The 26,618-nt window shown below is 39.5% G+C and overlaps 1 protein-coding gene across 1 annotated transcript in view; it reads right to left on the bottom strand.

The window, feature by feature from the left end:
* Positions 1-24,092, bottom strand: part of nphs1 (NPHS1 adhesion molecule, nephrin) — a gene marked incomplete at both ends in the record, with an annotated part of 139,367 nt that extends 115,275 nt beyond the window's left edge. Inside the window, 3 exon segments of the mRNA XM_079391443.1 lie at positions 3,117-3,173; positions 3,631-3,872; positions 23,791-24,092. Coding sequence (XP_079247569.1) covers positions 3,117-3,173; positions 3,631-3,872; positions 23,791-24,092 — 601 coding nt within the window.
* Between the last annotated feature and the right edge of the window lie 2,526 nt (positions 24,093-26,618).

Raw genomic sequence — 26,618 nt, 5'->3', positions numbered from 1 at the left:
AAGAAAGTAATATGGTTTTGCAGCAACTTCAGAGCGAGTAAAATCGATTTTGGGGTGAGCTATCCTTTTAAAAACACAAATACTCACAATGCCTCCCCTCACACACTAATAAAAAAGCAACAAGACATTAAAATATAGTAAAAATAAATTACTGTATTTCTGCCCAAAGCGCAAACCCAGATTTGAGCTTTATGCTTGATAACGCACACATACACAGGCACAAATATGCACAAATGAACTGAAACTGAAGCTTTAGTGATTTCAAGTGTGGCCAAACACACACGGAATGGACAGCTCAGAAATCCTCAGGGTATGAAAGATATTGTTTTTGTGACCTCTGGGTTGTGTCGTTGAAGAGACACCAAATAAAAACCACACAAGTCTCACAGAGACTGAGGGGAAAAAAATTATAAACTCTCATATCCTGTGTAACATGCCTGTAAAACACTGTAGAACATCAGAGCAGTTAATACAGAGAGAGGTTTTAATATGTAGAGTGAAAAAGACATGTGGCAGGCAAGCTGTATATCATACTGAAAGGTAGAGAGAGGGGAACTATTGTTAAGAGTGACTTAAAGGAAATTACTATGTTGAGGACAGAGAGAAAGAGAGATTGAGAGAGAAAAGTTGAAACTGAGGAATAAAGAGCAGAGGCAGCTGGAATGAATGACACAGATAAGGAGAATGAAATAAGATATACTGTCGAGCTGTCAGAGGAAACATTAGATACATGTTCGAGAAGACCGAACACACCACAAGAAAGACAGAGACTAGAATATTGTGTTTGAAGGAAAATTACACCAGTTGTATGAAAAGAATAAAGACAGAGAGAGGTAAGGAGAGTGCAGAGCCCTTGACAGTGTTAACAATAGACTTTCACTTACAATCACATGGTTCTTCAAGACCCGAGCCGCTGCCGCACTGAGCAAATCGCTTCATATCTTACTGTCACTCTAAGGTCTCATATATAGTGAAGACCGGAGCAATTTTAACACACTAAATTTCTTCAATCACAAAATTTCTTCAAGTCAGTGTGATGACACTCACTCGGCACATGATCAGTAGAGTTATCTCTCTGCCTGAGGAAAAAGTGTAAACGTTTGACTTTGTGAAGTGAAATCTTTAATAAAAAACTGTTTTCGAGGCATAAAAGTGATTTTTGGACATCGGATATCTATTTTAGCTCCAGGCTGCTGGTTAAAAATAAACATGAATGACAGATGCTAACACTGTCACTAGCATACAAAATATTTGTCCTGGTTTTAAGGCTGAAAATAATTAAAGCACTAGTCATGAAAAATAAATTTAGTAAGTAAGAACTGTGGAAACATGTAATAAAAACTAACCTCAGTTTCTTGGGAGAAAAAAAAAGAAAATGCTGCTTTAAGAGACGCTATAGTGGCATTAGCTCAAACTGTCATCTTCAGGTCAAATGTTGCCATTGCAAAGTAACATTCTGAAGAGAAACAGAGGAAGTTAGTTTAATTTGACAGGTGTTGTTATCCAAATAGCTATACACATCTAATTTAATGCCACAGGGATTTGTAAGACAGACATGGTAACCTTTGAGTATGCTTCGATTTGTTACCGCCAGGAGTCAAAATGTAGCCGTTAGCATTAGCAATTAGCACAATTGGAAGCAAAGAATCCTAGTTGATTGTCCCTAGTTGATAGGGAATGCTAACAGACAGGTCTCTCCAGGTACAACTACTTGGTTACCAACACAACAAAAGCAAGATGGCATGTTAAGTATGTTCAATGGGATCGCTCAATGCACAATTAACTATATTTCTGGCCTTATTAACTCACTCATTCATTTATTTATACGTTCTTCCCTCTTTCTGTCTCGCTCTTACAGTTGTTTCTTCTCTCCCTGAGGAGCTCTGCTAAACGCTGTCGCCACAGCGACCCGATGGAACATCGCCATAAAGCCAGACTACACTCCCACCCTCTTCTCACACTCTCACTCCCTCTCTCTCATGAAAAACACCGTACAAACAACAGTTTTCAAGAGGTAGGAGCTCAGCTGCAGGGATGCAGTAAGAGGTGGCATATAGGGAGAGAAAGACTGCGAGAAAGAGAAAGACAGGGCACTTTTGAGGAAGAAATGCAGTCCCAGCAGCCATTATAGAGAGAGAGCACCTGCAGTCTCAAAGTACCATCCAACAAAATGGCCCCATGTGGTCTGATGACACATAAGGCTTGCTCTGCACAGAGAATATGGAGCTCACGCAGTAGGGAGGAAAAAAAAAAAAAAAAACATTGCTCATTTCCATAGTGCATCACAGGAACTGAATCTAAGAGACAGACTGCATTCAAAGTTTGTTTTATAGGTGATTTCAGTCTAAAGTGTCCTATATGTACTTTATACGTGAATGTACTTTTGCACTGAATAATAAACGTGTTAAAATACTTTCTACTTTCACAATTTAATGTGCAGAGAACTTTTGGTCTGTTTGTGGGTGTGGCCTGACATAGCAACAGATGCTCAACCAATCGCATGAGCTTGGGCCAGCCAATGACAGATTAGTGGACATGCAATATTTTTTTAATTATCATTATAGTCAATATATAATTAACATATTAGTATTTTTAATTACAATTTATTTTCACAATTCATTCTGGTGCAACTAGAGGCTCAGAAAAGTTGAAAGTTGAAAAACTCTTCTATTACACTTGTTTTATAGGTAATTTCAGCCATAAGTGTTCCACATTTACTTTTACTTCAAGGAATTCAGAAATAAACTAGAAATATGTTAAAAAAAACTACTTTCTCAGTTTAATGTGCAGATACCTTGAAAAAGTAAGTGGTTTATTTGTTGGCGTGGCCTGACACATCAACATTGGCTCAACAAATCGCATTAGTTTGAGGCGGGACTATCTGTTTAGCCAGCCAATGGCACATTGGTGGAGAGTTTAGGAAAATGGTTTTAATTATAATTCTTTTTGCAATTCTTTTTGGTGCCACTAGGGGCTTAGAAACTGGGTGCTTCACTTTCAAAGAGTGAAAACCACGTTTTTTTTATAAAAAAATTCAGCCTTAAGTGTCCTATATGCACTTTATACTTCAATAATTATTTTTATTTTTTTAAATGCTATAATACGTTCTACTTTACCATCTTCAGTGTACAGAGAGCATGAAAAAGTAAGCATGATCTGTTTGTAGGCGTGGCCTGACACAGCAACAATAGCTCAACCAATCACATTAGCTTCTGTTTAGCCAGCCAATGGCAGATTGAGTTTTTTCCATTATAATTCATTTTGCAAGTCTTTTTGGTGCCATTAGAAGCTCAGAAACTACAAACATCACCTTTCAAGAGTGAAAATCTAACGATTTACACAATGTTCAGAACTCAAAATCTAATTGAATAAGAAATGTCACTGCATATTTGCATACTGAATCTTTCAGGTTTTTCAATAAGTAAATGTTTTTCACCTTTCTACATGTTTTAGACTATCATAATGTTCTCACACTCCATGACCTCGTATCCTTGGTAACTTGATAAAGTGGTAGTTTTTCTGACAAGGAAGATGCACCGCGGTAGCATTTTAACCAACAAAGTTTTTTCTTTTTTTTCCACCGCTCTCCTTTCTATCCAGTCCTTTCAGAAAGCCTGGGAGCTCACCCACATGTTTCAGGTCTCAGAAGGGTCTCTCGGGGAGGGTTGATAGGCATGTCTGAGTGTGTGCGCACGGAAGGGAGGGAGGTCAGGGGCATAAAAGCCCTTTTCTTCTCCTCCTCCTCGCCTTTTTCTTTCGGATGAGAGACAAGGGGTTGCCAAGGCGATGAGGTTGGTGGTTCTCCCACTGCGTGGTCTGGGAAGAGCAGCAGCTTGTTCTGACATTTACTGAGGGCGCTCACGCCAGACAACCTTCAGAGAGAGAGAAAAAGAGAGCGAGAAGAAAAGGAGGGGGTCTGCACCTGTAACATCAGGAGAGCGCCGCTTCCTTCTGTTGGGAGACAGCTGTGAGCTTTCCCTTCATCTGGCTCTTTTCCGACGTCTGTGCGATCCTTTTCCCTGTCCTCGGTTTGTCGGCGAAACGCTTTCATTCACTCATTCTGTCAGTTAGCAGAAAGTCAGCCAAGTCAAAACACTGCCTTGTTCTCGCTTTAGCTCTTTTGCGGTTTCTCATCTTCGCTCTCTTTCAGGCCCCCTCACGTTCTGTCAGTCTCGCAACCATCAGTAGATCTTCACATTATCTAAACCCCGGGGAGCAGATCCAGTGCGGTGTCAACAGCTCACTGGCCGTCATTCAGACAATTCACTATAAAGGCGTTCGCTCACTCGCGCTACATGAATAGTGCCGTTTTTATAGACCGCTACAAGTGTGTTTGTAATCTGAAGGCACCCGGTAAGGGAGGTCATATCATGATTGAGAATAACAGTCTACTTTTATCTCTCTCATGCTGGTAGTGGAAAAAAGCACTTCTTATTCTGCTTTTCCCGTTTCTACGCAGACGGTATCAGAGTTGAACTAGCAGACTGAGTCTCATGAAAACACTTCATATTTCACCTAAAAATCTAAATTATGTTTTGCATTAAAAAGTGAAGCATATTTTTAAGGTAATTATATATGAAGCGTGTAGTTTCTACAGAAGTAATATTCCACAATCAGTTTTTGCTGACAACAAGTGACACCTGAAAACTCATCTCTTCCGTCATCCGTCATCACTTCCACTCATTTTTGATTATTAAAATGCATGGCGAGCAGTGCTTCGGACCCATATGCAGTAGCTGCAGAATAACAAACAAACAAAACATTTAAAGGATAGTTCACTCAAAAATTTAAATTTTTAATTGCAAGCCCATAAAACAAATTAAGATATTGTTGATGAAACCCTTTCTTTATTATTATCAATCCTTTCATCAAGCTTTCTGACCCTGCATAGACAGCAATGCAACTGACACGTGCAAGGCCCAAAAAGGTAGTAAGGACATTGTTAAAAAAGTCCATGTGACATCAGTGGTTAACCTTAATTTTATGAAGCTATGAGAATACTTTTTGTGCACAAAAATAACAAATTTATTCAACATCTTGTGTTGTGTTGCTGTCTATGCAGGGACAGAAAGCTATCAGATTTCGTCAAAAATAATTGACAAAGACAGAATGTTTATATTTGGGTGAACTATCCCTTTCATTTTATACTTTTAATAAATATTTATGTGTGTGCATGTATGTGTGTCTCAGGTCAGTCATTTTTTTTTTTTTTTGAAGGTACAAACATTGAAAAAAAATGTAACAAATGCTATTGTTACTTTCAATTCATCTAGAAATTCAGAAAAAAAGTATCATGGTTTCAAATACTAATCAGCCAAGGTAATTATTGTTAACTCAAACTACATAAAACATTTTTGTTAAGTGAAATATGTTTCAGAAAAATAAATATTTAATGAAAATTAGAAATATAGCCTTTGCAGCTAATTAACAATCAAAAAACAACATTACTACAAATTAAGCTAACATTTAAATGAAAACAATAAATAAATAAGATTAAATCTAAGACGCATAAATGTTTTCAAGTTTGACAAGAACAAATGTTTCTTGAGCACCAAATCAGCATATTAGAACGAGTTATGGAGGGAAACAACATTTAAAACTCCTTCATCAAAATCATATAATCTGGATGTGTTCTTGAGAGGAAAAATCTGATTTTGATCTGACATGAAAGATTCAGATTGCCATGTACAAAACATAAAAAAAATATAGAAACCCTGCAGTACATGATGAATAGAAATCATACGTGTGAACCATACATGTTAGATGTGCTCGACAGGTTGAAGGTCACTCTAAATTCTTGAAATACAGTAACTTTTCTTTACTGTAATGGGTTGCAATTAGTGAGACCCTGTTCATTATATCATTGAGCAACAAAAGCCTATTAACACAGACTGATACAGTCTGATTATGAGATATTTTGCAGTGCATTGCAAAAAGAAATACGTGCGGCATAGAAATGCATTAATCTATGGTGTGTTTCTATTTTTTTCCCCAAGTTTTGAGACAGAAAGAGGCTACACAAGCCTCCCCTAAGCAGCATCACAAAAGTGGCATTAAAAAGAGGTCTGTGACAAGGGAAGCCGATGGAAGTCACTTCGCGACACGACGGCGCTATCACACTGTATTCAAACAGAATCTGTGTTTGCAGTTAAAAAGAGCCAGACGCAGCTCTCAGGCCCTCATATCAGCCAATACAAAGCGTAGAGGAAGTGCAGTGAATGTATTGCAATGCTGTCGCACAGTCCATTCTGCACAATTAATTCAGAAGCACTAAAAACATATTTATTCTTCCTTTCATTTGTCATCTCAAATAATAAAATGCGAAGGAAAAGTGTGTTTCAGGATGTGATGTTTGGGGAGCACTCAACAAAAAGTGACACACACATACTTTTGGGCTGATATCAGAGATGCGGGGCGCCACTCATTAAATGGGTAGCATTCTACACGCCAAGTCCATATGTGGTTCTTTATGAACTTGAGAGGAAGGATATGCTAATAGGGGGATTTTATGAGGAGCGAGTGAGAGAGAAAGCGATTGAGAGAGTGATTAAGAGAGAGGATGAGAGGAGAGTTTTAAGTACACAATTTCACCAGCATTTGCAAATGAGCCTTGTGTTTTTTTCTCTTTTCTCTCTCGCCACAACCATCAACAGTGCTCCGATCTCCGTTAGCAGTCTGTTATTACCAAGGGAGCAGAATGAAGATGAGGACGTTTAAAGGAATGCAAATGCTCTCTGTGACAGCCTCCTACCATTTCAGCCATTCCGCAAAATTCAACTGTACAACCACATCCATATTCCTGTAGATACACTTTTGGGAAACACAATCCTGGTCAGTCTGGTCTGTTGGCTGGTTTTATGCACTTCCCCACTATGAAGACCAGTTTAACAAGGTCAGGAGGACACCTTAAATGGAGAGTACAACCAAAACTGAACATTCTGTCATAATTTACTCACCCTCATGTTGTTCTAACACTGAGAAACATTTGGTGTAGAAACCATTTTCACTCATAAATAACTAGTACATTTTTAAATGAACAATAATGAATTGGCAGGTAATACACCGGATTAAATGTAACATTTTTCAAGTAGAGGAACCAAAATGGTAATTTCTTGTAAAACAAAAACCAATATTCATTTTATCCTTATTTACAACTTTGAAAAAAATAATAATCATTTTTTACAGTGTATGTCTATCTTTCTTCTGCAAAACGTTAAAGAACATTTGTGACCCTGGACCACAAAACCAGTCTTAAGTGTCAGTTTTTCGAAATTGAGGTTCATACATCATCTGAAAGCTGAATAAATAAATTTCCATTGATGTATGGTTTGTTAGGAACGGACAATATTTGTCCGAGATACAACTATTTGAAAATCTGGAATCTGAGTGTGCAAAAAAAATCGAAATATTGAGAAAATCGCCTTTAAAGTTGTCCAAACGAAGTTCTTAGCAATGCATATTACTCATCAAAAATTAAGTTTTGATATATTAATAGTAAGAAATTTGCAAAATATCTTCATGGAACATGATCTTTACTTAATATCCTAATGATTTTTGGCATAAAAGAAAAATCGAAAATTTTGGCCCACACAATGTATTTTTGGCTATTGCTACAAATATACCTCAGCGACTTAAGACTGGTTTTGTGGTCCAGGGTCACATATGTTGAAGAATGTTGGTAACCAAACAGTTTCCATTTCTATTGACTTTTATTGTATGGAAAAATGGGAATGGAAACTGTTTGGTTACTAACATTCTTTAAAACATATTTTTTACTGTTCCACAGAAGAAAGGTTTGGAACTACATGTGGGTGAACTATTCATATTCAGATGGTTTAAGATCTTTTTTGTTCAGAATGGCTTTAAAAGTTTTTACCTTCTCAAGAAAACGAACAAACAAACAAAAGTGTAACATCTATAGCAATCTGCAATCCTTATTGGCCATTGTAACAAAGTTCGTAGATTTGGGAAGAAGGAGGCGGGAACCGGCAAACATGCAAAGATTTAATAACCAAAATAAACAAACGTAAAAGTATAGCGGCAGCCCCTCACGGACGACTGCCGCACACAAAACACAAAATAAAATCCAGGCCTGGTCCTCTCTCGTCTTCCACTGTCGTCACTCCTCCTTTTATCCTTCCGGAGCTCCTCCGTGGGACTCGAGACCGGTGAGTGTCGCAGGTGTCGCTCATTATCATTAACTCCACCGGCCTCGCTCCGTTCCCACGGCTCTCGGCCCCGCCCCACTCACCACAGCCATTCTTTGCTGTTTTAAACTGGTCTAGATGTTTAGATGGTCAGCCATCTAAGTTCCCAGCCTGTCAAAACTAGCAAAACCAGCAGACTAGACCAGGAGACCAGTGAAGACCTACAAACCAGTTTATGCTGTTTTTCATCAGGGTGGTATTGTCTTCCCATTTATTTTTTAAAACCATAAAACCATATCCATATTCCTGTAGAAACTCCATACTGGAATATTCTGGTTTAAAGTGGTCTCCTAGCCTGGTTAAACTGGTCTTCAGGGTGGGGAAATGCCCAAAACCCACTCAAACCAAACAATAGTCCAGACTGACCAAACCAGGAGAACACAAATAATCAGCTTTTCAACTGATCTAGATGGTCGGATGTTCAAATTGCTTTAGATGGTCAGCCAGCTAGGCTACCCGCCTAACAAGTGTTCCAAAACCAACAAATTAGGCCAGGCTTGGAGACCAGTTAAGACCAACAAACCAGTTTAGGCTGGTTCAGGCTGTTTTATTTGTTTAGTTTTTTTTCCAGCAGGGTGGGATTACTGGCTAGATGGAAAATGATGTGAAATCGTAATGTAACATTATAAAAAAATCAAGCAATTTAGAAATGTTTTTCCAGCTTAATGTTGTCGCCCTGTCAAGTTTTGTTTGCTTGTCTAACGCAGTTACGTCGTGCCCTTGAGGGCTACCATAGAAACAGCCACTATGACACATTTGCCAACTGAATGACAGCATGTCTGAACGGTACTTAGCAAAATATATTCTGCCGCAAACTTTTTCTTGCTTCTTCCAAAGAGTAGACAAAGGAATAAACTAATCCCTACCTTGCATGTTATTGGTAAGTCACCTAAGAGGGAACCACATGGCTTAGGTTCTGCAATCCTTCTCTTTCTAGGAGGGTCAGGGTTTAAACTGAGTGACAGACCAAAAAGAAACAAGCCCTAGAGGAGACCTCACTCTCTTAGACTGGTGATTACTTCCAGAGCTGTAAGTTATGTTAATGTATTCATCTCCAAAAGCATAGTGATTATTTAGAGTTCCTCAGCAACTGTTTTAGATTTCTTTAACTTGCCATTTTATGCAAAAGGCTTTTTTTCTTTCTTTTTTTTTTAAAAACTCTATCCCCCCTTTTTTGAGGCAAGAAGAGTGCAGTGGTTGTAGATAAGGGGTTCAGAGGGAAAGCCATAAAGTAAGAAATTTCAAATCTTTTAATATTTGGCCAGTTATGTTAATGTGACCTTGATGTACGAATGAATGCAAATGAAAATGTATCGAAGAAAAGGGAACTAAATTACGCTGGAAATCTGATGTTGCAATTTCACTAAATTACAGAAGAGGCAAAATCACATGAAGCGTGCATAAATTCCCTCATGCATAATTCACATTTGTCTTTCCTAGTAGAACAATGACGGAATAAATCCTCTTTCTTAAATTTATAACTTCTTTCTTTAGTTGGATTCCTGAAGCTGTGAATTGATTCGAAATGATCACTGAAGTACAATTGAATGTCTAAGGTGTGTATTATCGGACACCACTGACCTAGTTGTCTGGTAATAATAAGGCAAGTAAAATTAGGATGGATACAGATAAATTCAGCAAAAAGTGCTGAACTTTGACGCATGATGTGCTTGGCAGGTCTAGATCCGTAGCTGAGGAAATCTCAATCTAACTCTGTGTGAGGTTAAGCTTTACACTAGTGTCCATTATAACAACATAATTAACCCTCAGTTGACCTTGGCTACTGTTACTAGAGCTGACAAGCTTTAGAGAAAATCCCATTGAACTAAACTGGAGATTTATGTGAATAAGTTCAGAAATGAATAGATACTGTATTCTTCTTGAGTGGGCTGTAATGAAGTCTAACATTGTGGAGCATTCCGTCTACCATTTCTTTAAATAAACATCTGAGTTAATAATAAAACTGCAAATCACAACCGATGACCCCCCCCCCCCCCCCCCCCCCCCCATTGATAGTGAATATCATACCAACACTTCAATGTTGTTAAAGGTGCTTGCTGTCATTGGGTGCTAATTGAAAAGATTTTTCACAGCAACAAATATATTGTTTTTGTGAAGAGACATCTGAATGATGTATAAAATAATGAGATGAAGACTGTACTCAAAATAGTTTTCCATTAAAAGTTTTCTAATTATTTGCAGTAATATTGTGAATATTGCTGTCAAAAGATTACTCGCGATTAATCTCATCCAAAATAAATATGTATATATAAATACACACACATAGTATATATTTTGAAAATATTTACATGTAATTACATGTATATATTTATATTCATATTATTTATACTATGTAAATATACTAATATATAAACATAACATGTTTTTCTTAAATATGTACATGCATGTGTAATTATATATAAATAATAAATAAAGTACATAAAAATGTATTATGTAAAAAAAAAAAAAAACTTTTATTTTGGATGCAATGAATCGCGATTAATCGTTTGACAGCACTAATTGTGAAATATTATTACAATATTTGTAATATTTGAATATATTTTAAATGTAATTTACTCCTGTGATGCAAAGCTGAATTTTCAGCATCATTACTCTAGTCTTCAGTGACACAATCTTTCAGAAATCATTCTAATATGCTGATTTGCTGCTCAAGAAACATCTCTTATCATTAACAATGTTGAAAACAGGTGTGCTGCTTTATTTTTGGGGTCAGTAAGAAAAAAAAAACATAATAGTACAGGCTGGCAGATCTCTGCCCTCAACCTATGAGAGGCTGGAGATGCTGAGCACATGCATGCGGCCGGAAGACACGGGTATGTGAGTTCCAGCACACACACGACGCACTGCTAGTTTGAGGCTTTTACAAGAACCGGCGAGGAAAATCAGCCTGGGAGCAGACGGAATGGGCTGGAGCACGTATGCAGTAATCCCAAACACGGTGTAATCGGAGGAGACTGCTGCTGTTCTTAACGGCTTTGACAGCCCGGCGCCCAGAGACGTTCACTGGGGGGAAGAGAAAGGAGGGGGCGAGAGTCATGGACGGACACACAGACAGCCGGAGAGATGAAGGGAGTGAAGACGAGGAGATGAGGATGGAGAGAAAAGAAAAGTGGACTAGGAGGAGAGAAAACAGATTGATTGAGCAAACGATTGAATTGGAAGAGTACTCGGCGTAAAGACAAACGGCTGTCAAAGACAAACAGAGATTAAATAAGAAAAATGAAAAGGGGAAAGAAAGGAGAAGAGGAAAATGTGGAGGGAGATTTAGATGGATTTTATAGGGCTGCGGGGATTTGCCGAGAATTTGGCGAACGATTACGGGAACTTCTCATACATGGTTATGACAGCAAGCTGTAATATTAATTACAGTAAAAAACATGTGAAGGCACACTGACTCCTTAGTCCCCTATACACACCGAACCAATCCCTCCATTCCATTTATTACCGCCCCTTCATCTTCTTAGCGGTCAGGAGCACATAGGAAGGTTCCGGGAACCAGTTTCCACGTAATTGAACAGGAAGGAAGATAATGAAAGCAAACACGTCCTCACACACAGTCATTTTTATCATGTGTACGGCTAAATAAATGATATTGGAGAGAGAGAGGGGCCAATTACAGCACACTAGAACTGTGAAGCTAGTCATGTGTTCATGATCAAATCAATTTCCTCTTTGTCACTTATGAAGTCGCTGATCTCATACCGCTGAAACTGATTTTTTTCAAAACAGCTTGTTCCTCTGATATCATTCTGATGGTGCAACTCGACCCTCTATTGGCCTACTTCAAAAGACTGATTCGAGACCCATTGAAACTAATTTAGAGTTGAGGATTGGCTTGCTATGTTGAAATTCAGTGGTTCTGGAACAAAATATAGCCTAATGCAACATTTTTAAATAATAATGTCCAACTGACCACACAGCTGTGCATAGCTAGACTATCAAAGCAAACTGAAGGGAAAACACTTCCAATATCTTGCCCTTGACGATGCCAGATCAAACTATTTTGAAGCAAAAACAAAAAAACTCAAGGTCATAAAAATACACCTCATTCTACATTTAAAAATGCCATTGTGATAAATATAAGTAAGTATAAGTATTGGCTGCCGAGAGCATGAAAACATCAACAATCAAAAGACATTTAGAAGCTTAAGTTGCCAGTTTTCCCATTCAAACTGTCATGTTAATAATTCAGTTCAATTTAATTGTATAGTGCTTTTCACAATACACATTGTTCCAAAGCAGCTTCACAAAGTACAGTGCTTTACAAAACCCTCAGGGAGCAAGCCAGCAGTGATGTTGGCACAGAAAAACTCTCTGCTGTTAAAGAAACCTTTGGAAGAACTGAGACTCAGCTGGGAACTTCTCCTCCCCAATATTTAATTAAATAAATGAAGTACAATAAGTTTAGGTACAGTAAGATTTTTTTTTAAAGAAATTAGTATGTTTATTCAGCAAGGATGCATTAAATGGATCAAAAGTGACAGTAAAGATACTTATAATGCTACAAAATATTATTTCAAAATATTAATTTCTATTTCCAATCAATTCTGTTCTTTTGAACTTTTTTTGGAAAAAAACGCATGGTTTCCTCAAAATATATTAAGCAGCACAAGTATTTTCAAGATATATAATCATTAGAAATCCTTCTTGAACAGCATAATCGGAATATTAGAATGATTTCTGAAAGATCATGTGACATTGAAGCCTGGAGTAATGTCATCACAGGAATACATTAACATCGTAAAATATATTAAAATAGAAAAAGGTTAGGTTACACTTTATTTCGATAGTCCACTTTAGACATTCTACTAACTAGAAGTAACTTTTTAACTTCATGTCAACTAATTCTCATTAATTTGCAACTACATGTCTACTAACTCTCAGAGTAGACTGTTAGGATAGGTTTAGGGTTAGTAGAATAAGTTGACATATACTTGCAAAGTTTCTCATAGTCAGTATGTTGTATGTTGTGGACCCATCAAAATAAAGCGTTAGATATTAAACAGTCTACTAATACTCTAATGACTGCTAGTTGACATATAGTTGCAAAGTTACTTACTGCAGAATGTCTAACGTGGACTATTGACATAAAGTGTAAAAGTTGGCAGTTCTTAGCCATAATAAGCTTTAAAGTAAACATGAACATATGAGTTTATTAAAGTCTGGCCAAAAGAGATTAAAAGTTAACATTTGTTTTAATTTTTTTGTTGTTGTTTCTGACCAATGCATAAAAATGAGGCATCAGTTCTCTTGATATTCACAGAATTTTTAATTTTTTTTAAATGTACACATAGGCTAACACTAATTTAGCTGTGATTTTCTCAAATATTATAAAGGGGTAATAACATTTTAATATGTTCCTAGAGGTTTACTTATAATGTTAATAAAGTTTTTGCACCAAAAAACAAAAAGCAAATAAATATGTGGAAAAACAATTATTTTCAACCCTCATTCTGACCCTCTGTCTAAAACGACCTGTTTGTAATCTACCACTGTTATTATTGACTAGCATCATTGCATAGGAAACAGTATCAACTCCCCCTCGCTATTTGATGTTTACTGTATCCAGTGTAGACAAGATAGCGGCAGTGATTGTAACTTCTATTTGCTTTAGATGCAACGCGACACTCACATTCATCGTAATCAAGTGTCACAACCTTAAGTGAGTGAACACCAGTGGGCGGGTCTTGCTCTGGAGGCAGTGTTTATGCCAATATTTTTCTTGGGTGATGTCATCTTGCACTTCAGATCCAAAATTAGCCATTTTTGGAGCTTGATTAAATAAATGCTTTGTTTATAATGAGGACGACATTTTAAGCTATGAAATTTGCAGGATGTTTGAATGGTACAAAGACCTCTTATATGCCAAAATACCAAGGCAAATTTGATTTCTCATGCCATGACCCCTATAAACGTTTATGTTGTTTGGGACACTGTAGAGTCAGACGCACATACTATGTTATCAGTACCTCTTTGTAAAGCTGAAAGTGGTTTAAATGGTGTAATGGCCACCTGACTGAACACTACCAAACTTATTACACTGCTAAACTGAATTATATTAATTATATACAGTTATTGTATTTAATTAATGAGAGAAAAGACACCGCTCAGCTATGAAGGACGATGCACAGTTGCCCGCAACAACAGTCAGTTATAGTTTAGCATTATTATCCAAAATATCTGAACTCAGAATGCCATCAATCAAAATTAAGCATTCCAAAGAGCCATCCAACAAAGACTAATATTTGCATGATAAATATATGTTCAAACTATGTTCTCTACACCATTGAAACCCACCATGACAACAAAGCGACATGCAAACTAAGCCGTGGTGGTCGAGAGAAATGGTATTTTCCCATTCTTACAATGTTTCTCCATCACCAAACTACTGACCTCCCGGTGGGAGCTCCCGCTTTAATTCTCTCACTGATGTTGGGATCCAAAAAAGCTTTAGTGAATAAATAAGATTAGGCTCATGGACATGCCATAAAATCTTATCGTTTTGGAGCAGAGAGGCAGAGAACGAGGGAGCAAGGGAGAGAAGAAAGGGTCAGTGTGGGCTGAAGCCCCATCCACTGTCTCCTTCATCTGAAACAATCCCGCTACCCTCCCCAACTGGAAATTATACCCAACCAAAAAAAATCATCTCCTTCTGTCCTCCCTCTCGCTGCTCTTTCTCTCGCCCGTTCTTTCTCCGGCGCTGGGGAGATAGCAGAGACAGCTTGTCCTCCTCGCCACCCAGTGAGACTGAGGGATAAGCACTTCTTGGAGCTTGGCAACAAAATCGTCAACTTTGCTGTTTTAAATATGCTTGTCCTCTGAGTAAAGTGGATTTGGAGGGCTGAGGAGGAAGAGGGTGGGCTCTTTTTGTCTGCAGTGTGGGGTAGCGTGGCACACTACACTGGGTTACTGAGCTATAATGGGTGTTCACTGCAGGGCAGGTGATTATGGCGCATTACAATATATCATGGAAATGCAATGGCACTTTGCTGGCCAGACTTTGACAGTTTATTTCAGGTGATGCCATTTAGCGAGCGAGTGTGTAAAAATTACGTTAGCCGCCCAGCTAAACAAGATTTGGAATAGATGAATAAACCAGTCAGACAGAATAATCACACAAGGTTATTAACTGTGCATATTGCTATAGTTTCATGTCGGGGAATCTTTGACAATGTACAGAGTTGAGAACAACAGTATTGTACCTCTAAAAGTATGTCACTTTACTCTGCAGCCATATTTGTAACAGTTATGCAAAGCTATGTAGGGAATAGGTAGGCTATACAAGTGAAGCTGCTATCTACTTCAATGAAGTGAATAACACAAATCTACAAAATTCTAAAACTGAAGAATGTGTGTCAATAACATTTCAAAATAACTCTGAAAAAATAAAATAAAATCTGACAACAATGGGATATTAAATTGTACTCTTGTAGCTTAAATTATCAAACAAATATTTCCCAGCCAGGTTCAGCTAACGTTGATGTGAATTCTTACAAAACATATGCAAACTGAAGTACATGTCCTAGTGGCATTACAGTAGTTTCAGAATAGCATAATAGCTTTTATAATAACAAACTTAGTTTTTTTTTGCAGAAATACAGTCAAGCAAAACAATAATAAAACATTTTCTTCTTTTCTCTTATATGTAACACCAATGTTGGTAACCTTAAAAAAAACTTTAATGAATTGTTTTGTTTACTGCAAAAAAAAAAAAATATATATATATATATATATATATATATATATTTTAATTTTAAATTACAAAGTTGAAACTGCTAAACGTATTTTGATGAGTTAAAGTAATTAAAAAACATAAGTTGCCATCACTTATCATATATTTTTTTTTACAGTTTTGGAACAATTCATGTGAATTAACTCTTCATCTTTTTTGTAGCAAAATATTTAGGTAAATGCAACTATTTACCACTTTTGTTTTTGACTTTCTAGTTTTATTCACTGTAATAAGTTTACATTTATGAGATAAATAGTGGTTACTGTCCACAATTACATAGCAGCTGATAGTTACAGTTAAAATTTTTTTTTATATTTATATAAAAAATACATAAGTAAATATAAAAAATAAAATACTGCTCATTTTAAATAATTAAATATCATTTGATTTGTGCAATTTAATAATGCACACACTACACTGAAGCAAAAGGTAATTAGCTACACCACAAGCTACTAGTATAATATAATATAATATAATACTCTTTAATATAAAACACACTATATACACATTTACAAAAACAAATACGCTGACCAGGTTGACATGTATTATTCTACTTGCTAGGATGAAGACACAGCCACCACTGTGCGTTACAAGCTTCAGGGTGACAATAACGCTACGCATTTGTCATTGTAAATACACATTTAATGAGCAAAGCTTGGTTGAGGGTGAAAGTGTTGCCGAGCATTGTGCTTAAGAGCGAATTCCACACTAATTGTACTCTGGAGTGTAAAAGGATATGAGTAATTGTGTGTGCGCACGCGTGTTGAAAACCAATAACCAGACTTTAGGGTTCACATATGGGATGGATATGACGCTGATGGGTGGGGAAGTCACCTACTATTAGGAACAGACTTGAGACTGGCGGTTTCAAAGCAAGTGAATACAGCAAGATCAGTGGAAAATGCACAACCAGGCTTATGTTTGAAGGAAAAGAGATCTAAAGAAAATAAACAAAAAAACGAGTCGGTTAAATTGGGCAAAGAAAGAGGAAGTCCAATTACTTCAAAGGAATTTGTGATGATTGCCAGACACACAAGAATGAGTTAAAGCTCAGTATCAACCAGCAGTTATGGGGTCAGTCCCTGATTGTGAGACCAAGTGATTAACAACCACAATAGGTTAGAGATTTATTATCGCATTACCAGATAATATTATATAAACCATTATCATCTAAATGGTTTTAATTGGGGGGGAATAGATCCAAATGTTTAAGCAAGCAACATTACGACGGACATCATTAAAATATCAAAAACATCTGAAATATATATGGAGAATCTAGCCTATAGTGACTGAGAAACTTGCTGCATTATATAAAGATGACATCAAAACAAAGATAGACGGATGATGAAAAGAACAAGAATAACAATCAGGATCTCTCCTATGATATAAACAGCCCAAACAAAAAAAAAAGCGATGGAAATGCTGAGCTATTTATTCCTGTTTCTCTCTGTGTGACAGACGCTGATCTTCACAAATCCCAGTGTATCTCACGATAAATCCGCGTAATGTGGATTAAAAGCAGTTGAGATATATATAGTTGTATCAGAGGAACAGATTGGACCAGGCCTTGCCACCAAACAAATCCCCTGCATCATGCCCAGAAAGACGGGGAAATTACTCCAAATTAAGGTCGAGACTAACTGCCACCCACCTATCATCCATACTCTCTCTTTCTCTCTGTTTTTCTATCTGTCTCACTCACACAAACACGTATATATATACTCTAGCTTGTAATCCAGGCTTGCTCTGGCCTCCATCAGCTCCTGTCCATTAGGATGTTTTCTTTTTTTCCCCCAAAAAAAAGTTCCTTTATCAGTGCATAAAGAGCCACAGCTGCTTGTCTCTGTACAACATTAACACACATTTGGACTCACAGAGCAACACAGTCACAAGTCTGATGGTGCAAAATATCAAATTCTGAAGCGTTCCTTTGATTGATTTTTGATTAGTGGTGCTCTACAACTGTTGGGAAAAATTGGCTCTACAAATTGATAGAGTTAACAGTTTATCAACTTTCTGAAATAGCATAGCTATTTCCAAATCATGTAGATTCCAGTATCAAATCTATTTTACTACTTAATAAACATTTTCCCTGATAAACATTTTAACAATCAGATAGTATGTCTTGTATTTTCTGATGTTCAGTAGTGATGCCTGATACGTCAATGAATCACTAAACTGGTCAAGTAGACTAACAGAAGAGCTGAATTGGTTTGCACGAAGCTTACACAACATGATTTACAACAACAAATAGAAGAATTTTTAAGCACATTGGGGGCCTGAAAACAGGTTACAAAGTGCAAGTTTTTGAAAATGATACCATTATCGTCTTCATGTAAACTAGACAAACGTCAATTTTTGAAAACTGTAACAGTCTATAGGCATGCACAAGTACTTCATAACTATAATTCAGCGTATTTGGTCATTTTCACAGATTCGTGTGAACAAGGATCATTTTTGACAACGTTGTCCTGTACTTTCCAAAAACGCTAAGGACATTTTTTTTCTTTTTTTAGTACATAGTTGTCGTGCAAATGTACCTTCAGTTTGAATAATTCGGCAAGTGGCTCCTCACTTCATAAAACAGTAACAGAATACTTTAAAACAGCTGAATGAAGTGGATATTTAGCTATAATCAATTGAAACCAAATCTGCAAATAACATCTTGTTTGTTTGATGAAATTTAAACTGTTCAAGATCTAAGCAAACAGCATAATTTCTGTTATACTTAATCATCAGATGCTTTTTGTTTTCGAACATGTAGAAGAACAAATTACCAATGAATATGTGTGATATTATTTCATGTAATTAAAATAAAATGCAAAAAAATGACTTTTTTTTTTTTTTTATGTATAAATGACTAAACAAAAAAAATATTGTGTGTGTGTATACGTTATGCAGTGTTTGCCCAACACTGAATAAATGCATGTTATAGAAATGTCAAGGGAAGTAAATACTGAGAGAGAACTTCAGCGGTCTTGGTTTAACTAGACACCAGGTGCACCACAGCTGAACAATATAAAACGGCACAGAAATGAGAAAAATATGTTGCATTATACCACATGATATACCAGAAATTTGTAACATCATACTACATAAGAGGTAATCAATGTCAGTCTGTGAAGAGTTCGTGATATATAGTCATGCTGTAACCCCCAGCATCTACTTTCACAGGGGCAGGTGAAATGACGGCAGATCAGCTCATTCAGAGAGATGGATGGGTGCGGATCAGCTCAGCGACTGTCATTTATCTCAGACTGAATGTGAAACTTATATATTAGAAAACTACTTCACTGATTTATCTTACACTTATTGAGTGGACAGGGCCCCGAAGCATAGGTTATTAAATGCTGCTATCTAAGTCTATTACAACAGAGCAAACTATCTGCTGTAGATTTCTCAACCTCAGAACTTCCAGTCCAACTCCCACTTCACAGCTAGGTCAATATGCAAAACACTCAACGTGTCTCAATCAGCTTTTAGTTCAGTAGTTTTATCAATGTCATTCAGTGCACTAAAAGGCATTTTGTGCTGCTCACTATATTTACTTTATGTATTTATTTCTCAATTTATTCAAAAATTATACAAATGTCACATTTTATTTAGCATCAAGTCAACAAAATGGAAGAAGAATTCATATTTAATGGTAGAAATTAACTTCTTAACATTCATAATATGATAAAAAATTAAAATCATACCTAAATGATTCCAAAATAATGCATTACAAAGCAATATCATTGATAAATCCCAGTGACGTTTAAGGTGCAAGCTATTATTCTCCCAATGCTCGGTGGATAAAGATTCTTGTCAGTCCCTGAAATTGTGTTCACTATATACTGGATATGACATTGGAAACTAAAGAGCAAAATGAGGCAGAAATTTTCAATAAAATACCATAAATATAAACCATAAAGTGGTGCACTTAAAAATGTATGGCTTTCATTGCAAACTATTTTTTTTCTGAAACAAAAACTTTTCTCATAAGCAACAACCACTTGCCACGTATGTTCAACAACCGAAAAATGCAAATCCATTTGAATATTCAATATTTTAAGTACACCAAGTACGACATTTGGGGTCACTGCAATTTGCATTAATCTGCAATCTCTCTTTGCAAACCAAGTTTTTGACCATAAGGGCAGCTGTACCATTTATACTGAAGTCAGCTTTTTAACTTATGTAGGTTGGTGCTTTGGAGCAACCAGCAGGTTAACGACAGTCTCACAGACAAGCGACTCCTGAATTAACAGATTCTGTAAAGCCGTAAAACCCAGCTGACATGTCTCGTAATGCATATCCCTGTCAACAAAAAGCCTGTAAAACACGATGGTCTTGATTAAAAATGCTGCGTCTACTGTTACTGTCTTGTTGCCAGTATATGGTCTGTAATACAAGAAATACTCTGTTTTACTCACTCGCCCTCACACAAAATGCAAAAAATAAATAAAGCTAAATAAATAAGCATCCTACAAACATCCTGAAAAAAATTTCTCCAACCAAACTTTTTTTTTTCTGAAGGGCCCATATGTTCATCTACCACCCAAAACAGGTGTAGCAAAATAACAGATTAACACTCATTCCCAAGAGCCGCGGGCCGCTTGTTTTCACTTTACTTAAACGCCATAGCAGCTGTGGAAAAGAGACTATCAGCAGTGTTTGAAAAATCCCAGCTAACACCGAATGCACAAGATCAAGAGACCAAACCACACCTGGGGATAGAGGCCTACTTGTCTATTCTACTTTATTTATTTTGTTATTTTTTTAAACACAAGGCCTACATTAAGTTTTTCGAGTGCATTCGCGTGGTCTCTAGGGGTCTTAATTGGAGGTGGCCAAAACCAGTGAAATCTAGTTCGTTCCCAAGGTCGGAACCATCTGCATGCAAACTCACCTCTGCAAAGTAGAAATAAATATATAAAAAATCTCCAAAGCCACGTGTGATAAACACCTGCTCAGTCTGGGGAATATCTGTGTACCAATCTGCGATGATTTCTATCTCCGTCTAAATAAACAGTAGGTTGGAAAGGGTGAATTTTTTTCCTTCCGTCTGTCTGAACATCAGCCCAGCTCTGTCAAGGCCCGGCAGCTGGTGGGAGTCTGGTAACATAAGGGCCGGGCACTAGAAGAATAATGAACGTAACAGATTTGTGAGCTCCAAAAACCCATTAGGATAACGCTATTAACGATATTAGAGAGGGAGTCTGTGACGCACGCACCACCGCTTCCCTCGGCAAACCTGTATTTGACACCTTTTGAACCTTAAATGATAATTGAGAGGTGTACTTCTTGGAGGACGCTTCTACAATGCTAGCCTTCCAGCTTATATTTTATGAATGAAATGGTGAGATGCTAATGCTTGTGGTTTGCAGATGGAATAGAGAATGACTGGCTTTCGGATTCTGGATGTAATGCACACAAGGCTATGAGAGACTAAAATAAACATGAGATCCGCTAAACTCAACACCTCAGCACGTCCACTAAAACCTCCACTCACCTTCACCTCGTGTTCAAAAACACATCCTCCATCCTTCTGCATTCAGAATCCTAACGGTGCGAAAGAGCAGAAAATTACGTTCTTGGAATTTGTTTTATAGCGACGGTTTCTTGTTATTTAAATTCCTTGGACTAATTTAATTCAGCACGCTCGAGCATTCGCACAGATGGAAATTACAGTGAGACTATAATGGACTCGTTATCAGGGTGGGAAGCTCAATATCATGGTTTACGTTTGGAAAACTCTCAAGACCACAGAAATGTCTTGTTGATGGAATTTTGGTCTGCGTGGCCCCAGGCTAGTTGGAGCACTGGCGTGTATCCTTAGCAAAAATCCCTGGAAAAACACAGCATTTTCAGTTAGAGGCCTTTAAATTTTACAGCACTGCATATTAGACCTGTAAAACTAGACCTTTTATGAATTAGTTCTACTATTGATCTCCTATTCACCTTTGAAATGAATTAATCTAGCAGCACTGCAGCATATTATAAAAACAACACTGACCTAGAACAAGACTGTAGATAAGCATAATTCGGTCGGGTCAGAACCTGGACCTAGACAACATCGGTTAGAGGCTCGATAACAAGTTCAGCATGCAACCACAAAACACTGAACCCGATATGATGCACTTTTGCTCCATATCTAACCTTTTCGCTAAGCGCGGGTTGCGAGTAAGCACAATACGCTTGATGTAGTGGTCAAATTGAATGAGCTCTTTGTCTGCGCTTGAGAGGGCTGTGTTTATAAAAGCATCTTCTCAACACCGAGACATATAGATGAAATATGAGGACTCTTATTGAGTAGATGGCTAAAGACTCTGAGGTAATATAGCAGCACTGGTATGATGAAAAATTCATGCTGATAAGTTGGGCAGGTGAAAGCGTCGTTCTTCAGGTTTTCATTTTCTCTGTTTGATTTCCTTATTGGCTGCCTGACTTCTCACTCCATTTTATTCCGCTCCTGAAAGTAAAGGGCTCTTATTTGTCTGTATGCCCATAATGAATGTTTGTACGTTCGTGTTTGTGTGGGTATGCGACACCCGTCACGTTTATGGTACAATTTGGCATTCCATGACTTTTTAAAAGCACAAATCCCATGTTGTTGTGAGGCCTGTTAGAAAAAGTTGATCAAACTTCTATGACATTAAATTAATCTAGTATGAATAATACATCTGTATCCGCCCAAACAGGGATTTTGGTTTGCAAGTGTATCTAGAAAAAAAAAATAATAATAATAATAATAATGCATATTACTCATATTTTATATTCACAACCCTTACCAAATGATTTTCTCCATTACAAAATATTCCATAAAATTGTAATCTCAATCCATTTTCGATTTATTTGCAAAACAGCAAATTTACCCTGTAGCTAATATGTTTGTGATATTATTATCAATTTATAGAGAAATGCATTAATCAGTACCAACAATACCAACATTCGGTTACAAACTAGCCATCCATTTGTCAGGATTGTGGACTTTTGTTTCCGTGCTTTACCCCTATCCTTGTTCCTGAGTTTCCTTATATGGTTATGTTCCTGTTCTTGTTAAGTTAATTAATTATTCCATGCACCTGAGTTCCCTGTCGATATTTCACTCGTACTGCGTCGTAAGACGCTTGTATGGGAAAAACTCCTTTTTTCCATTTCACTGAAGCCTTTTCAATCACGCAGTGAAACTGCACGTCCATTGGTTCGTGCAGTGCTATTAAAATTGAACCAATGGCTCGGCGGCGATGAGCGAGCCTATGGCTATGCAGCCCGCCAGAGCCCGCCAAAATGGGGGGGGCTTCTGGCTATATAAGCAGCCGCTTCGCCGCCGCAACTGAGATTTCTTCTCAGACGCTTCGCTCACGCCGACTCGCCGTTGAAATGCCTCGCAGATGGATCGGACCCGCTGCAGCTTCCTGCTTCCCGGTATATCCCCTGCCGCCATCCGGCGAATCACTAAAAGAGCCTCACAATTGAGAAATTGAGCGTATTTGTAAAAGAGCGTTGTTGCAAATGCCGCGCCGCCATTGTAAGACGTGCAGCTGATGACGGTCACGCTGAGTGCGTGTCATGTGTGGGGAAATCCCACGCTGACGCTGCGCTCAGCAGGACTGACTGCTCGCACTGCGAGTCGTTCAGTCTTGCCTCTCTGCGCTCGTGGATAGCTTTCTTTTCAGAAAGTGACTCCGCCCCTCGCACCCTCCCATGTTCTTCCTCCCAGGGACCTGCGAGAAAGAAGCAGCGGGGCAGAGGACTTGAGCGACCGGAGACTTGTGAGCTCACGTCGGCTCAGTGCCCATGTGCCTCGCCGTCTCCGCAGAGAGAAGATTCACCGGTCCTCTTCACCCCACGGCTGCGAGCGGCGTGATCTCGTTCGGTGGGAGCGACGACGAGATGGACAGCCTTTCCCTGGCGGCTTCGGACGCGGAGGAGTTTTCGGGCTCCATGTCTGACCCCGCCCTCTTACCGTCGTCCTCTTCTCGCAGCACCAGACCCAGAGCGGATGAGGACTCCTGAATCATGCCCTGGTAAAAAGGTCGTTCAGGATGATCACTTTGAAGCAGATACTCTGGCAAATATGCCCAGGGGACTGGTTCATGTCGCTGGATTTGAAAGACGCGTACTTTCACATCCAGGCAGCCCCCCATCACAGACGATTCTTGAGATTCGCATTCGAGGGGGTGGCATACCAATACAAGGTCCTACTGTTTGGGTTATCCCTGGCTCCCCGCACTTTTACACGATGCATGGATGCGGCTCTCTCCCCTCTACGGCAGATGGGAATCCGCATCCTCAACTACCTCGACGACTGGCTCATTCTGGCCCAGTCAGAGGCAGTTTCAACGTTGCACAAGATCCTCCTCCTCAGCCACTTAGATTGCCTGGGGCTCAGGGTCAACTTTGCCAAGAGCACACTGTTACCCAGCCAACGAGTGTCGTTCCTGGGAACAGTGATCGGTGCAGATGACACCAACTGTCTCAGCGGAACGAGCCATGACTATTCAGCGCCGTGCGGCCTTCTTCAAGGAAGGGACAGTCCACTCGCTCAAGGCTTTCCAGAGAATGCTGGGCCTTATGGCAGCAGCTTCGCCAGTGCTTCGTTTTGGTCTGCTTCACATGCGACCCATCCAGTTCTGGCTGAAGCAGAGGGTTCCATCTGCGGCTTGGCATCACGGTCGCCATCGCATAACGGTGACTCGGGCCTGTGTATCAGCCCTGAACCATTGGAGGGACCCCCTCTGGCTGAAGCTATGTGTGATCTTGGACACGGCACACAGAAGGAAGGTTGTCACGACAGACACTTCCAACAAGGGTTGGGGAGCGCTGTGCGAGGGCAAGCCAACCTTCGGTCTTTGGTCCGAGGAGGAAGCGGGTCTGCACATCAACTGCCTAGAGATGCTAGCAGTGTGCCGTGCCTGTCAATTCCTCCTGCAAGACATAAGGGGACACCACATGCTAGTACGCTCGGACAGCAGGTCCGTGGTGTCATACATAAATCACCAGGGCGGCCTTTTCTCGAAGCACCTCTGCACGCTGGCAAAAGACCTTCTTGTTTGGGCTCAGACCAATCTGCGCTCACTGAAGGCGACACATGTGCCGGGCAAAATGAACCAAGGAGCAAATATGTTGTCAAGGAACAACTTCTCCTCAGAAGAATGGATGCTCCACCCGCTCACGGTTCAGAAAATCTGGGACATCTTTGGCAGAGCTCGAGTAGATCTCTTTGTCTCCGAAGACAACTCTTACTGCCCAATCTATTTCACGAAGAGCACGGATGCCCTGGCCCATGAGTGGCCCAGTCTTCCGCTCTACGCGTTCCCTCCAATCGCCCTGCTACCTCAGGTACTCAGACGAGTCAGGGAACAGCGGCACAGGCTTCTCCTAATAGCCCCCTTCTGGAGGAACCATTCGGAATGGAACTATTCCAGCTGCTGGAAGAAGCCCAGTGGCCCATTCCCTTGAGATGGGACCTCCTCTCTCAAGTGAACGGCACGCTGTGGCATCCACGGCCCGAGTTATGGGCCCTGCATGTGTGGCCGCTCAACGGGAGCCTTTTGTCCTCCCAGAGCATGTCTTAAACACTATGGCGGAAGCTAGAGCCCCGTCTACCAGACGCCTCTATGCTCTGAAATGGTCAATTTTCTCGGCTTGGTGTCAAGACCGCGACTTAGATCCGGTCACCTCTGAGGTATCAGTGGTTCTTTCGTTTCTGCAGGAGATGCTGGATAAACAGCGTTCCCCATCCACCATTAAAGTTTACGCTTCAGCTATAGCGGCTTTTCATGCCCCTATTGCTGGTCGTTCGGTGGGCAGAAATAGTGCGGTGGACCAGTTTATACGAGGCGCCAGGAGATTGAAACCTCCTCGCCCTCGTACAGTTCCAACTTGGGACTTACCAACCGTGCTAAGGGCCTTGAAAGGCCCCCCGTTTGTACCATTGCAATCTGCGAGCCTGAGATCGCTCTTGTTTAATACCGCCCTGCTGTTGGCACTGGCGTCGTTTAAGCGAGTAGGAGACCTACAGGCCCTTTCTGTCAACCCTGCTTGCCTGGAATTCGGGCCTAACGACTCCATCTTGAAATGTACCTAAGGTGCTCTCCACTCTGTTCAGAGCCCAGGTCATAGCGCTTTCTGCGCTTCCCCCCTCGACGGATGACCATGAATTGTCCCTGCTCTGCCCCGTTAGGGCCCTAAGGGTATACATCGAGCATTCTGCCTCATTCAGGAGATCAGAACAGGTTTTTGTCAGCTTCGGTAACCTGTTACGAAGGTAACCCTGTTACGAAGCAAAGAATCTCCAGGTGGATAGTGGATGCTATCACCCCAGCATACTCCTCCTTGGGCTTGCAGTGCCCCATTGGATTCAGAGCCCATTCCAGCAGAGGCATCGCCTCTTCCTGGGCATGGTCCAGCAGGGTGTCCATTTCGGAAATTTGTGAGGCGGCCGGCTGGTCCTTGCCGTCCACATTTATGAGGTTTTACACCCTGGACGTCCCCGCCTTGCAGTCCTTTCTGCTTAAGTTCGCTGCTTCCGGCTAGATAAGCTATCTCTGGGGTTCACTTGACCAACTGTGCTCAAGTCCCTCCTTCTCTTGGAAGGTCCATATTATGGGCACTAAGTGTTTACTTTCGGGACGACACCCAGGCCATGGTTGACCCTGATGGCGCAGCCT

This window comes from Barbus barbus (genome assembly GCF_936440315.1).
Source record: "Barbus barbus genome assembly, chromosome: 34".
Lineage (NCBI taxonomy): Eukaryota > Metazoa > Chordata > Actinopteri > Cypriniformes > Cyprinidae > Barbus > Barbus barbus.
Note: the sequence above shows the minus strand (reverse complement) of the source record. Positions and strands in the feature narration are given on the sequence as shown.